The sequence below is a fragment of the Heptranchias perlo genome, chromosome 14, assembly GCF_035084215.1.
Source record: "Heptranchias perlo isolate sHepPer1 chromosome 14, sHepPer1.hap1, whole genome shotgun sequence".
Lineage (NCBI taxonomy): Eukaryota > Metazoa > Chordata > Chondrichthyes > Hexanchiformes > Hexanchidae > Heptranchias > Heptranchias perlo.
This window is the reverse complement of record NC_090338.1, coordinates 29474414-29490581: the sequence shown is the minus strand read 5'-3', so window position 1 is coordinate 29490581 and position 16168 is coordinate 29474414. Positions and strand designations below refer to the sequence as shown.

At 39.0% G+C, this 16168-nt stretch overlaps 1 protein-coding gene across 1 annotated transcript; it reads left to right on the top strand.

The window, feature by feature from the left end:
• Window positions 1-485: 485 nt before the first annotated feature.
• On the top strand, window positions 486-15223 carry c14h5orf15 (chromosome 14 C5orf15 homolog). The gene is made up of 3 exons (XM_067995812.1): window positions 486-627; window positions 11099-11796; window positions 13721-15223. The coding sequence occupies exons 1-3, from the start codon at window positions 519-521 to the stop codon at window positions 13853-13855; spliced, it is 942 nt and encodes a 313-aa protein (XP_067851913.1). The 5' UTR covers window positions 486-518; the 3' UTR covers window positions 13856-15223.
• The last annotated feature ends 945 nt before the right edge of the window (window positions 15224-16168 follow it).

The window sequence follows — 16168 nt, the reverse complement described above, 5'->3', positions numbered from 1 at the left end:
ACTGTGGATTCACATCTACGAGGATAATGAAACGACTAAGCCATAATTTTTTTTATTTGGGAACCTCAGCTGGTCTCTCAATAATTTGGGCTTCATTGCACTCAGCTCCAAAACGTTAACCCATTGCGTGATCATCCAGTTCCATGTCAAGGGCCTTTTGTTTGATGGCAGGTAAGCTCATATTATCACCTCTCGCGCCCCTAAGTGCTTTTTATCTGAAATAGAAAATCCATGCAAACTCAAACTTATGGTGCATTTCTGACCATGCATGTTTTCTAAAAGTTAGCTTTAACCTTTTTTGGTTTTGGTACGCAAAATTATCTCAGTTGCACGAGATGGCCAGTTTCAGTGCTGTACATTTTATATAAATGCTTCCATGGGACAATTTAAAGAAAAAAAAGTGTCAACAAACGCAGACAAAGAAATAACAGCTGGGAGCCGGAACCAGAACACTGGATCCGGGGATTGCAGCGGACCGCAGATCGGGATGGGAGAGGAGGGTGACGTCACTGGCGAGGATGCACGCATTGTGGAAGATGGAGGCGCGAGCTGGGCTCGGGGTCTCGGCGCTCGCGCTCATCGTTGCCGCCGCCGCTGTTGTCGTCGTCGATTGTCAGACGGGGAACGGTGAGGGAGGCTCGGCTCGGCCCGGCCCGGGCGCAGCCCAATTTAACGTCTGGGGGCGGGTGTGAATCCCGGTGGTGGTGAGGGTGAGGGTGAGGGGAGAGTGTGGCATGTGGTGGCGTGGGTTGGTTTTGAAGTCGGGTCAGATTCATTTTAAGGGCTGAATGGGGGAGAGAGATGGGATGGATGATTTGGGAGGGGATTTATTTCTACAGCCTGAAATCCTTGACTTGAAATGTTGAATCTTTTAAAAGGAAGATTAATTCGTTTTTTTTTCTCCCCCAAGCCTGATTAATATGGCGAGGGGTTGTGTAAAAGTTAAAACATTAATCTATTTTATTTAGTGTGTTGACTTGATTTGGTATTTCAAACATTCTCTTCAACAAAATATGGGGTTAAAGCAGGTTTTTTTTAATTGGATTTTGGATATAAACATGTTGTTTATTCCCTGTTATGGGCACATTTACAGTGATTGTGTCACAATCAATCTGTCAGAGTGGATAATGCACCAACTGCACAGAAAGAAATGACACCAGCAGCAAAAAATGGACTGAAAACTGTGAACTCCGCAATACTGAACAAGTTCAAAGTCTACAAATTAAGACCTTTTTGTCAGTTTGTGCTGCAGGATATACACTGAATGAATATATGTGTTAAAACACAAACAAGATTTAAGAGTGAGATTAATAGCACTTGTTGAGAAATGTCCTATGTAGCTATAGATATTATATTTGCAATATGGTCTTAGTAGGGTAATCTTGTAATTGTGATGACATGCTAATTGTTGATACTTCTTTGAAAAAGAATTGTGCACCCAATTAAGAAAAGTTATCTTGTTTTCAACAAGGGAACTAAGCTGAAAGATCCCATTGTTGGGCAAAGCTTTTGTAGGAAAGTCAGTTCTTTAAGAATGAGTTCTATATTATGTGTGAGTAAGCTGTAGTAACAAGGCTAATTTAGAAATATTATTTCTAGGTTAAAATACTTTTTAAATGCCTTGGTTCAGAAACTTTGTGACTTGTAATTGAATTAATTGCTGAGCTTTCCAGGGAGTTTTTGTATTACTTTTGAGTCATAAGACTCTCCACAAAGGAACCTCATCCAATTTAAAACTGAAGTTAGTTTCTGTGATAATTGTACTAGAAATAGCAAAGTTAAAACAAAATTCAATAAAAAGCACAGACTACTTGACGGCTGACTGAGGTCAGTTTTGCTTTTACACTGGAGGCTTTGTGCTGTTATAAGTATAGTATGTTCTTCAGTGTAAGCTTTTCTGGTTGAAGTGTAGAAGCATGGCACTGAAGCAAAAACTAATTTCTGCAGAGTGGTTTGGTGCTGGTTTTTACAAGTAGTGTAAGCTGCCACATCAGCATTGACAACTGGCTTGAGATATAATGCATATTTATGTTCAAGTTGTTTTGCAGATACTGTAGAATTGAATAGCTTTTATTTTTTGCTTTTCTTTGATTCTTACAGCTGCTGTTTACTTTGAAACCCAATTCTGTGTACTGTAGAGTACACAGAGGTCACTTTAAAGTTACTGGTGCTGGTGACCAGAACAGATTTTACCAAAACACTTGAGTGCCTGTATAAATGGGGATCCAGGGGAAAAGAGAGAGAGTAAGTCTGCTGGAAAATGAATATTTGGCATTTAAATTAAATATAATGTTTTATGGGTAATGTGTACCTTCTCAAATTGACTAGTGTGTATTTTATTTTTAAGGTATCTATCAGGTTCCAAGTGGAGCTTTGTGCAGATGTGTTAATAGATTGGCTTCTTAGGATGGTGTGCAGCAGTGAGATTCTTACTCCAATTTGTCTTTTTTTTTAAATGTGGGTAAATTGGCAAAGCCAAATTTATTTCCCATCCCTATTTGCCCTGAGAAGGTGACAGAAGGCGGCTTACCACCACTTTCTCAAGGGCAGTTAGGGATGAGCAATAAATGCTGGCCTCGCCAGCGATGCCCACATCCCATGAACGAATATAAAAAAAAAAAGCAGGTCAGTGCCTTGAATCTCTGCAACCCTTGTGATGGTATCTCTATGATAGTTTTAAGTAGGGAATTTCAGGATGATGAAGGAATAGCGATTATATGTCTAACAACAACTTGCATTTATATAGTGCCTTTTAATGCAGTAAAACATCCCAAGGCGCTTCATTGGAGCATAATCAGACAAAAATTGACACCGAGCCAAAAAAGGGGACTTTAGTATGGATGACCAAAAGTTTGGTCAAAGAGGTATGTTTTAAGGAGAGAGAGGTGGAGAGGTTTAGGGAGGGAATTTCAGAGCTTGGGCTCAGACGGCTGAAGGCATGGCTGCCAATGGTGGGGCAAACGAATTGGTGGATGCACAAGAGGCCAGAGTTGGTGGACCGCATGGTTCTAGGAGCGTTGTAGGGCTAGAGGAGGTTAGAGATAGGGAATTATTACGGACGTGGAAGTAAGCGGTCTTGGTGATGGAGAGGACAAGGCGTCGGAAGCTCAGGTTAGGGTCAAATAGGACACTAAGGTTCCGTACAGTCTGGTTCAGCCTGAGACAGTTGCCAGGGATGGGGATGGAGTCATTGGCTAGGGAACGGAGTTTGTGGCAGAACTGAAGACAATGGTTGCAGTCTTTGCTGTGTTTAATTGGAGGAAATTTAGGCTGTTCCAGGACCGGATGTCGAACAAGCAGTCTGACGACACAGGCAGTGGAGGGGTCGAGAGAGGTGGTGGTGAGGTAGAGCTGGGTTTCATCAGCATACGTGTGGAACCTGGCATTGTGTTTTAGGATGATATGTACGAGGGCAGCATGTAGATGAGAAATGGGAGGGGGCTACGGGTAGATCCTTGGTGTTTCCAAAGGTAACTGCACGGGTGCAGGAAGAGAAGCCGTTGTAGGAGATTCTTTGGCTATGATTGGATAGATAAGAGTGGAAGTAGGTGAGGGCAGTCCCATCCAGCTGGACAATGGAGGAGAGGCGTTGGAGGAGGATAGTGGTCAAACGTGTCAAAGGCTGCAGACAGGTCCGGAGGGATGGTACACCACTGTCATAATCACATAGGATGTCATTTGTGAGCTTGATTAGGGCCAATTCAATAGTGTGGAAGGGGAGGAAACCTGATTGGAGAGGTTCAGACGTGGAGCTGTGGGAAAGATGGGCACAGAGGTGACAACACGTTCAAGGACTTTGGAGAGGAAAGGGAGTTTGGAGTTGGGGCGTTAGTTTGCAAGGACAGAGGGGTCAAGTGTGTGGAGTTTTTGGGGTGATGAAGGCAGATTGGAAAGGGTGGGTGACAGTACCTGAGTAGAGGGAACCATTTACAATATCAGCTAGCATGGGAGCCAGGAGGGGAAGTTGGGTGGTCAGCAGTCAGAATGGTGTGTCTGCTCTACAGCATTGAGAATGCAGGGATTATTTTGTCGATCAACTTAAATCTTTCTTGTTTGCTGAGTATCTGTTGTACATACCATAATGGGAGGGGGAGCAAATCTTTCTTTAAACCATCAATAAAACTCAGCATATCAAATGCTGTGCTGTATAGGAATCCTATGATGCACGTCTCTTGAGCAAATCTATAACTTAAGTAGTTGGGCGGGATGTTTTTATTGTGAATTATATGGTGATGAAATCAAGTTTAGTCCTTCTTTCCCAAAGCCATTAATCTCCCTGTGGTAAAGTTTTAGAATGTTCTTACCAGGTGTATCAGAGCAGATATTGGGTGTCACAATGAAACAGTTAGTCAACTGGGCTTCCAATATTTGAAATTTGGGGGCCTGTTACCATTTTTTTTTAAAAACCCTTCATCCAGTTGTCCTAGGTACAAGTTTATACCTTGTCCTAGGTAGAAGTTTGTACCCTTTAATGATCTATAGTAGAAATCTTTGAAGTGCCCCATAAAGATTTGTTTCCCATCATTTGGCACTTTACAGTTTATTTAAAGTACACATTCAATAGTGGGCAATAGATTGCTGAAATATTAATGCTGTGATTATCAGTTTAATAAAGGCCCTGGAACGTATGCTTTGATTCTATCTATTGGTGGAACTGGCATCGTTTGAACAACATCTGTTTGTAGTACTGATCATGTAATCTATGAAAATACTAAATGACAAAATGTGTATGGGGGAGGTTTATAATCAAGCCATTTACGTGCCTTATTTGTTTTTGATTAAGTAATAAATACCATGCTGCAGAATGTAGAATTATTTTTATAACTGAGTTAACCACAGGTGTAATGTTATTATACTTTAAAATCCTGTTGCATTGCAAATATTTGTGTACTATTGTTGTAGTTAGAAAGAAAACATGAATTGATATTGTACATTATTTTATGTCTCATTTGGTTGTGTGATGTCTTGCAACCCAGAGAAGGTTATGGGGAGATTTAATAGTGGTGGTCAAAATTGAGGGGTTTTGATAGAGTAAATAAGGAGAAACTGTTTGTACTGGCGGATGGGTCGGTAACCAGAGGACAAAGATTTATGATAATTGGCAAAAGACCCAGGGGGAAGGTGAGATTTTTTTTTTATGTAGCGAGTTATAATCTAGAATGCACTACCTGAAAAAGTGCTGGAAGCAGATTCAATCCTAACTTGCAAAAGGGAGTTGGATATATACTTGAAAAGGAAAAAAAAATCAGGCTATTGGGAGAAAAAGCGGTGGAGTCGAATTAATTGGATAACTGTTACAAAGAACCAGCACAGGCACGATGGGCTGAATGGCTGCCTTCTGTGCTGTAAAATTGTATGATTTATTGTATTGTGTTGGAAAAAAAAGAATGCCAACAATGGCAAAGCGTTGCAGTTTAAACAGGAGCCATTTGATTGTAAGGTTACATAGTCCTGTTTGGAGTTGATTTTGTCTAAAAAGTTAAAATTATTAAAGTGGAAAGCATGTATGCAGTGAATCCAATCTTTGAAGCATCCAAAAAGTACATGGACAGATTTCTGGTTCAAGTAAGAGAAAGAATGAACTTGCATTTATATAGTGCCTTATCATGTTTCTTATGGAAGCTCAAAACATTTCACAGCAATTGAATTACTTTGAAGTTACATTTAGCAAACGCAGTAGCCTATTTGTGTATAATTATGCCTACGGACAGCAAATAATTTTTTTGCACGCATTAGTTGAGGGATGAATGTGGCCAGAACAGTGGGAGAGTTCCCCTGCCCTTCTTTGATAGTGCCATGGGATCTTTTTTGTCCGCCTAAACAGCTTTACATGTCATCCGAAAGATAGCACCTCCAACAATGAAGCCCACCCCCCTCAGTGGTGCATTAAAGTGTTGGACTGGATTATGTGCTCAAGTCCTTCTAACTTGGAGGCAAGCAAGTGTTATAAAAAGAGTCAAGCTATTAAGAGTATGATACAGGTGGAGATTAAAATGACCGTTTGAAGTCCTGAATATGGATCTTTAATGAAACAAACTACATAGGTTTCTGTCTCATTTTTCTGGCTTATGAAAAGATTTTTTTTTAAGGTTACCAATTTGTATTGTAAATTAAGCACCAGAGATTAAGAACCATTTACAGAAAACTATGGTGGTCTTTCACAGCCTCCTCCCAGCTATATCCTCTGTTATTGGAGATGGTAAATCTCTGTTTAAACAAATATGTTAAATTAACCAGAAGTAACTTGTTTATAATTTTGGATCTTAACCACAGCTCCCATTTTCTCTCTTCACATCAGATGCTGATAATGTAGGATAGGTGTAGCAGTACTTCTAGTGATGGGGAAGGTTGTGGGTTGGTGCTTCGGATGGGGATCCCCTATCAGTACATAGGTCGGCGGAGTGGTCTACACTGCTGGTGTTTTAACTGCCTTTCCTTTCAACACACATCCAGGCCTCTGGAGCCTCCTCTGCCTTGCCAGTTTTTTTTAATGCTTCACTCCGACTGCTGTTTTGCTTTAACCATTCACACATCCTCAGGGCCTTGTATATATCTTTAATTTCTCTTATCGCGCCTCCTTTTGCCTTGCCTTATCATTTAATCATCTCTTGTTCGCCACCATATCACTTTACAGATCCTTTTTTCCCCATTCCCCCTTTCCCATGCCCTGTTATTCAAAGCAGGTAAGTCCTGTGTTGGACCAAAAAACGATAGATCCGAGTATTTGTTAAATGGTAAAAAGCTAGTAACAGTGGAAATCCAAAGAGATTTCGGGGTCCAAGTACACAATCACTAAAATGTAATAGTCAGTTGCAAAAAAATAATCAAAAAGGCTAATGGAATATTGGCCGTTATAATTAGAGGGCTAGAATATTACGGGGAGGCAGTTTTGCTACAGCTATACAAAGTCCTGGTTAGACCACATCTGGAGTACTGTGTACAGTTCTGGGCATCACACCGTAGAAAGGGTATATTGGTCTTGGAAGGAGTGCAGCGCAGATTCACCAGAATGTTACCAGGGCTCCAAAGGTTAGATTATAAGGAGTGATTACATAAACTAGGCTTGTATTCCCTGGAATATAGAAAGTTAAGGGGTGATTTGATTGAGGTTTTTAGGATTTTTGAAGGAATTGATAGGGTAGGTAGAGAGGTACTGGGGACATAACCTTAAAATCAGAGCTAGGCCATTCAGGAGAGAGGTAAGGAAACACTTCTTCACGCTAAAGGCAGTAGAAGTATAGAACTGTCTCTCACAAAAAGCAGTAGATGCTAGCTCAATTAACAATTTTAAATCTAAGATCGATAGATTTTTGGTAGCCAAATGTATTCCAAGGAATATGGAGCCGAGGCGGGTGGATGGAGTTCGGATGCAGATTAGCCATGATCTCTCTGAATGGTGGAACAGGCTCAAGGCGCTGAATGGCCTACTTCTGTTCTTATGTTCCTCCTTACAAGCTGTTCATCTGTAACATTTGGTTTTGACGAAAGGTCATACACCTGAAACTCATAGATCTGAAATGTAACCTAGCATTTTCCTTTTTTCCACAGATGTTGCCTGACCTGCTGAGTGTTTCCAGCAATTTCTGTTTTTATTTTGTATTAAGTTCTTACAGGGCTATATGGCTATTTTTAAATATTCCCTTAAGCTAATGGATTTAAAAAAAAATTTAAATGTTACTTTAGATTTGGAGTATCTATTTAATCCAAGTAGTACTGCTTCACTCAAATCTGTTTTCAGAGAAAACAAACAGAAGTATTGGTGGAGTGACATGCAACCTCAAAAGAAAATGATTATTAGATGACTGGAATGATCTTTACATCAGACAATAGAAAGAAGCATTAAAGAAATAGAGAAACAAAGGACTTATGAATAGCTAAGGTAGTGAAGTGATCAGAAGATGGGAGATGTTAAAATAGTAACCAGCAACTCAGATCTACAATTATAAAACACAATCCCAGCAAAACATGCTGATATTCACTAGCACCAAAAGGTGAAGGAAAGTAGGCCAGCACCAAGGGTACAGATCCTTGCTCATATTTTGGAGGTGAGGGTCGGAAAAGTAGGTTTAGGTAGCTTTAAATCAAAAGCAAAATACTGCAGGTGCTGGAAATCTGAAATAAAACAGAATGCTGGAAATACTCAGCAAGCCAGGCAGTATCTGTGGAAAAAGAAACAATTAACATTGATGACCTATCGTCAAAATTGGAAGAAGTTAAAGATTTAACAATTTTTAAGCAAGTACAGAGCCAGGCAAGCGGGTGGAGGGGAGGAAAGAGCAAAAGGGAAGGTCTGTGATAGGGTGGAGGGCAGGAGTGAGTGATCAAATGACAAAAGGAAAGGAGGGTGGTACTGGGACAAGTAAAGAAACAAAAGATGGGCCTAGAGGAGTTGTAAAGTGCAACAGCAGAACCGTTACCAGCACCCACTGTCCGAAAAAATGGGAGCAGTGGTTATGATATGAATTTATTGAAATCATTGAGTCCGGATGGTTGTAAATTGTCTGATTGAAAGATGAGGTGCTGTTCCTTGAGCTTACGTTGGGCTTCATTGGATCAGTGTAGGAGGTCGAGGATAGAAAGGTCAGAGTGGGGCGGAGAATTAAAATGGCCAGCAACCAGAAGGTCGGTCACGTTTGCGGACTGAACGGAGGTGTTCAGCAAAGCAATCACCCTATCTGCTTTTGGCCTCCCCAAAGTAGTGGCGACAGCATCATGAGCAGCGAATACAGTATACTAAATTTGAAAGAAGTACAAGTAAGTCACTGTTTCACCTGGAAGGAGTGTTTGGGGCCCTGGTGTAACTCTGGTGTACTTTTCTGTAGTTAAATGGTAGTCTGTCACCGAATATGTTCAACTGTTAGTGCTATTGACTCAGGCTTGAATATCATGTTGTCTGGTTCAAGCCACACTGTGTTACATAAACGGGGATATTTCCACAAAAAGCATGAAGTAAATAGTTGTCTAAAGCCTAAAGGCAGTGCATGAATGAGTTTATTCAGCTCTAGCAGTAATATATTGTGCTTTGTGTGAACAGCTGAATAGCTGTGTAATGCCAATTTTCTACTGCACTGGGGAATAATCCTGTACAGTGCTAAAAGGTGCCAGCAAACTTTATTTGCCAGTGTCTGAACATTTGGTGTACTGTGAAAGCTGAGGTATGCAAGGAAAAAAACCTTGACCTTGATATGCTCAGTCCTGAATTGAGCATTATGGAAATTGAGTTGCTGAAGTAGTGTACGTTGTGTTTATTTAAATCTAACAACTTGCTTTACATCAGTTTCAAAGAAAACCAAATGCTCTAATCACAGCACAGTGGACTAGACGGATTTCATTGCTGGTCTGTCCCTTTTTTCCTTTTGTTGACTATCTTGGGTAAAAAGGAATGCTTTGCATCAGAAATGTCCAGGGAGCACCTTGTTGATTTGCAGTCTTGTTTTTGTAAGTTGTAAGAACTATTTATAAAGTAGGCATTGATATAGTAATGAGCTGTGTCAAGGATCAGTACATTAGAGTTGATAGTTATGATCACTTTGGAGACACTGACAGTGAGTTTCTGCTGTCAGCTTTCTCCCCAGAAAACCAATAATAAAAGCTAATAATTGGAAGGTAAGAAACTAAGTGGGGTAGAGGAGCAAAGATATCTGGGAATCGTTCAAAACAGTAATGTAAGTTGATAAGACCATAAAGAATGTAAACAAAGTACTGGGGTTAATAAATGGCCTCCTTATTCCTCCTACCAAAATGAACCACCTCATACTTTGCCATATTGAATTTAATTTGCCATTTATCTGCCCACTCTAAGCCTATTTATGACGTCCTGTTTTTTGGTGCAGTCTTCCAATCATTGGCTCCTGATCTACCAACACCTCAAATGTAATAGTCTCATCTTCATGTTTAAATCCGTTTATGGCCTTCCCTCTTCCAATATCAAACCTTCTCCAGCCCTACGTCCTCCCGCCCCGAATATTCCTCTGACTGTGATCTCTTGGGCACACTGCCTCCCTTCACTTCATCATTGGCAGCTGCGCCTTCACCTGTGTAGGCCCTACCCTCTGGAATTCCCTCCCTAAACCCTATCAGCTCTCTATCTTCCTCTTCTCCTTAAGGTGCATGTTTTTGTCCAAGCTGTTGGTCACTGTTCCTAATATCTCCTCCTTTGGCTCAGCGGCCATTGTTTAATTATGCATCTGTGAAGCGCGTTGGGGTGTTTTTCTACTTCAAAGGTGCTATATAAATTCAAGTTTCTTGTCTTCTCTGGTGTCAAAGGCCAAAGTGAGCAGTCTCAAGCAAAGTTAGTGGGCTTGAGTCCTCAATGCAGATTTGCAAAGAGGCCCTTGGAATAACTGGTGTGGGAAACAATAATTCACACCAGTGTGGATATGAAGAGACCCTTCTGAGGAGGTTGGGACGGAGTGCAAGAACCTTTAGTCTGTACGTCACTAGTGCTGGGTCCCTCAAAAGTAGAAAAGTATTTTATACCTTTCTACTTAATGCTCCTACCCTGATGAAGACAAATTTGTTAATTGAAGTGGTGGGAGTGTATGCAAGAATGTAACATACTTTGTGAAATTGGATGATTGTAAACTTCTTGTACTCTTATGATGCAATTAATTTTTGTGTTAAATCGGGTATTGTAAAATGGAATGTTTTACAAGAGGTTGCAGAATTCTACAAGAGTAGAATTCAAGTAGTTTATCAACCATCTTAAGCCCAAGATACATTGGTTACTTTACACATTCCACCTTGTTTCTAGATACATGCGCATAGGTGAATCTACGGGAAGAGGTGTGTGTATTACATCCTGAGTCATTTTTCGCTACCTGGGTGTTAAGATACATAGTGATGCATAGCAAGCTCATGAAATTACATCATGTGATTTCAACTGAAATGGAATTGTTTTATTTCACAAAGTGCTAAAAGGAATAGTGTATCCTTTATGTATTAAAACTGCTAAATGCACTCAGTTTCTTTCACAGCATTTGTTAGGCTAGATAGTATGCATTTGAAATGTTGAAAGATATGCAGAACAGCTTTGTGATCACTGCTTTGGAGACTTTATCTAATTTAACTTTTGCTGCATTTTGTAACCTTTTAACAGTGTCCAGTAACGGCTTGGGAACAGAAAATTTAACAGAACCTATTCAACGGACAGCCAATGTTCCCATCACTGTGATATCCCAGGCAATTGATTCAGATATTACAAAGGCATTAAAGATTAAGATTACAAAACCAAACATTAATGCTACAACTACAGCCACCACCACTACATCTGCAACCACTCCGACTCCTGCTCCAATAACAGTGGGAACTGTAACCAAGAGTACTGTACTTTCTATAGAAATAATACAGAACGATGCTGCTAGCCAAAATTCTGACCAAATGACCCCATCCTTAAAAGATGCATCAACAGTGAAAGATAACATCGCTGGAGATGGACAAGATAAAGAAATAATGGTGATGGCCACAGATATTGAAGAGGATGAAGCCATAACTCCTGATGTAGATCCAGGAAAGATGGATGAAATGACAGATAACCAGCTGCTGCTTGTTGAACAAGGTAATTCTCCATCCTATTATGAACCAGATGAAGACAAAGGGGCAGAGGAGTATTTTGATCCAAACCAAATGGATGACAATGACCTGGAAAGTGATGATGTTGAGGAACCTCCAGAACTCCCAGACAAACCAATATACATCTCTGCACCTGAAGAAGATGATAGTCACTTCTTTTTCTATCTGGTTGCTGCTGCTTTTCTGGTTGCCATTGTGTACATTACATATCACAACAAAAGAAAGGTGAGTTTGTGCTGAAACTATATTAGACAAAATTATTTATCAATTGCTTTAACTCGAAAGGTTCACACCCGAAATGTTAACTTTTTTTGTTTTCTCCACGGAGACTGTCTGTTTCCAGTATTTTTTATTTTTGTTACAGATGTAGCACAGTTGGATACAGAGTAACGCTCCCTCTATTCTGCACGAACAATGCGCTTCAGTCCCAATGTCAGAAAAACACTCAAAACTGCATCAGTTTATAATTTTTTCATTTCCCACACCAGCCATCTGGCTTTCTGAATGTGATTAGCAATTAGTGCTAGTTTTGTGCTGTGGACCCCTGTCCTCTAGGGATTGGATGAGAGTAGCCAAACTTTTTTTTACACATGACTCGTAGCCAGAGATTTCATTCGTCATTCTGGATTAGATTTCAACCCAGGCCTCTGATAAAAAGCCAGCGTCTAACCCACCGCACTACTTAGTCCCTCCTTTCTGCTGCTGCCACGCCTGACACATTCATATTTCTTTCAGATCTGTATTATCTGCATTGCCAGTTAGTTACTAAGCCAAAAATGTAACCTAGTCCATGATAATCTGGTGAATTATTATGTATTGGGTTGATTTCTAATTTTAGATTTTTGGTTGCATAATTTTAAAGAGAACTAATTAATTTCTTCTGAGTGGTGAAGATGGTTTCAGAGACATTCAGTACATTGTTGAACCACTCGCTAATGCACTTCTACAATAACCCCACAACTCCTGTTGCTGTAAAAGAAAACTTTTTATGCTATAGAAATTCCTCTGTAGTAAACTGATGCATTTTTAAATAAAAACAACACATGCAGTTGTTTTGAAGTCACAGACTGTGACCTTCCTGGAGGCTAGTGGTCCCAAAACCACTTTGCTGGTCTTCATCGGGCAGTCATGAAGTAGCTCATCCATTCATCCCACTGGTAGTTTATAAAACATGACTGCTTTTGGCAAGCTGCTTTGGATTTATATTACTGAAAGCAGCCTTTGGGGGCATGGGCAGACTGCATCTGTCAGCAAGACTGTCATTTTCTTTATGCTGGCTTGCTTCTTATTCCAGAACTGCTATCGGTGGTAACTTGGCAATATAATATGCTTTTGGATAATAAAACCTCTGTTTATAATATTCTTAACTGAAATCAAATTTAAATAACTAAGTATTTTATGATGATTAAATGGAATACTCACTGATAAGTTGGAGAAAGTAGAGTTCATTTCACTAGTGAGTGGGGCCTGTGATGCTTGTAAGTTTTTTTTTTGAGCATCATTTATGGTTAAACTTCACTTTGACATTTTGGTGAATATTCTCTATGCAAAGGTTTATAATCTTGAGTTCAAGAACAAAGTACTTAATTTTGTCCTGTGAATTCATAGACATTGATTCCTACAGATCTCTTTTTGACCTGTTCCTCCAAATTTTCTCCCTTGAAGGTGATGACTTATTCTAGGGTGCAGTTCCGCAGGCATGGATTAGACTCCCCTACCTTATCTAAATGGTTCTTCATGTGAACCCAGACAGTTGGGTATTCTACCAAGGGAATATCGTAGCTGAACTCGATCTTGTCCTCATTCAACAACTACATGTGCATTTTCCACTTGAACCTGAACCTTTGTGGAAGATCTGTGAAAAGCCAGATAATAGCTGTTTTTCCCTTTTGTGATGTATATTCTTAAACTTAAGCTAAAACTGCCTTTTTTTCTGTTGTCTCTAAAATATGGAAAATATGTATTTGAGATCAAGCATAATTATTCCATTTTGTAAAACTACTTCTGCTTGCCCCTTTCAACCCAACGTAATAAAAAGGCTGCTGTAAATTAATACTTATACTTTCAGTATTACCTCCTTCCTTACTGTAATGAAATTGAGGACTACTTGCCAACCTTGGATAATTATGTTTATTCCTTTCCCTTTTAGATTTACATTCTCTTAGTTCAAAGCAGACGATGGAAGGATAGTTTGTGTTCAAGGACAATTGAATACCAACGGTTGGACCAAAACATACATGATGCCATGCCATCGCTTAAGATTACGAAGGACTATATTTTCTAAATGCAATACTCTCAACTTTATTAAAAAAAAAAGACAGTCAATGCAGTTGCATTCGTTTGTTTGTTTTTTTAAAAAATAACTTTTGCTGATGGAAAAAAAATGCAAACTTAAACAAAAAAAAATGCCTGTTCCCCTGTGTCTAGCATAAAAAATCTTCACATCTTAAAAGAAAGGTCAAATACAAAAATAACATTGGTAATCTTCATGAACACACCTTCTTAAAAAAAATGGCGTCTAAAATGGTTCTCTATATCATTGTGCCTGTTGTTATTACATCAGAAATTGCTTTGGATAGTGGCTGCAGAGATCAGAGTAGTCAGGAAAAACAATCTACCTAAGATTGCTGGCAAATGAATCATATTTGAACAATATTTTAAATGAAATGTTTTTTTTTCAAAATGCAAGTTGAGTTTAATAACTTTTCTTAAACTATAGTGTCTGAAAAACTGGATAGCTGACTGTCAACAACTAGCTTAACAGAAGTTTATACACGACTTATATTCACATCCAATTCGGTTTCCTAAATAAAAAGCAATGGGCAGATACATAACTTTTTAGTAATGGGCTACTGATTGTTTAGTAAACAATCATTTTTTTAAAAAAAGTTCCAACCAAAATCGGTACGTAGTCATGAAAAGTGATGACAAAAATTATTTTTTTGGGTGTCATATCACTATTTGTCTTAATACCCTTCGCTATTAAAATATTGCCTGTAGTGTTAAATGGTACTTCAGCCAAAACCGGGGTAAAATATATAAACTACCTGTAGCCTTAGCAAATATGCCTATTTCCCCCCCTCCCCCACATCATTCCAAAGTACATATCTACTGAAATGTGAAAAACATTTTATTAGCTTTTTATAATGTATTATTAGTGGCATAGTATTTTATTTTGCAATATTCAGTATGCTCTCCTAAAATGTGTACTTTATTTTTAGTTTACAAAGTTTTTTTCTTGTATAGACACGAACTTCTAATGTATGAGAGATATGAAAGTTAACGGTCAGTACATTACCTGTTCGGTTCTGGAATCAGCTACTATTACCTGAGTGACAATGCAAATTTTCTTTTTGCAAAAAAAAATGATTCAGTTAACTAAACTTGTATTTAAGAAATTGTCAAATTCTTGATGTAAGATCATCAAGGCAGTAAAATTGATTGGTTTAAAATGATTCCATTAGGTGAATCAGCATGACAGATGAAAGTTGCTGAAATGCTTAGTCTGATTTGATCAGTGTTTACATGTACATTTGATCTTTGGTGTTTGTGGGAAGCATTGCAAAAGAAGCACAATGAATCATAAACAGTTGAAATATGGTAGAATTTTTGTTCATAACTTCTGTATGTTTTAATAAAGTTTCTGAATGAATGCTGTGATTTTTGGTACTTTAGTACTTTGAGTTGCTTCTTTAATAACTACAGTGTCCCATCTCGAATTGAGATCCTCGATCTGGGGGCCAGGGATTACAGATTGAATGAATTTGTGGATGGGAAAGTACAACATATGCTCACTGGTCATTTGTTAGACAGGCCAGTGAGATTAATTTTAGATTGCTTTAGCAAAGATCCAGCACAAACACAATAAGTCAAATGCTGCTGCTTGTACTGTAAGCTTCTATGGTTTTGGGTTTCTCCATGATGTACCATTGGGCCTTTCCCTTTTGCTGCTCCCATGAACAGTTGGCAGAGCAGTTATAATCATTTAATGGTTTTGATTTTTCTCTTACTGTTTCTTTAATATCCACTGCATGGGAGATATTCTGTGCTGGAGACAGTCCACACGGAAAAGGAATAAGTTTTGAGAAAAAACTCGAGAGACTTTGGCTTTTAAACCTTTTAATAGGAGGCTAATGGGAAGTGATCTTTCAGGCACACACAACATAGTAAACGGTATGGAAAGGTAAATCTAGAAAATTGCTTCAAAATAACTTGAGAGCAGGATAAGGGGCCACAAGTTCAAAGGCAAATTTAGGCCTGATGTCAGGAAATTCTTCACAAATGGAATGGACTCCTGGATAGAGCAGGAAAGCAAAACATGGGAGGATGTTTCTAGATGGAGGACTAAGATGGATGGACTGTGTGGCCTTCCTCATTCACAATTATCTAATGATTTTATGTGTATTACTCCACTGCTCTTTAAATATGCTCCAGTAAGTCTAACTGACCTTGTCACAAAACACAAGACATAACAAAAAAATTAAAATATTGTCAATATATATAGGATCACTAATGGGTAATGCTTGGGATTTATTCACCTCATACCACTGGTTTATTTCCTGAATACCATTGGCCCAACTATGCATCTTTTATAAAT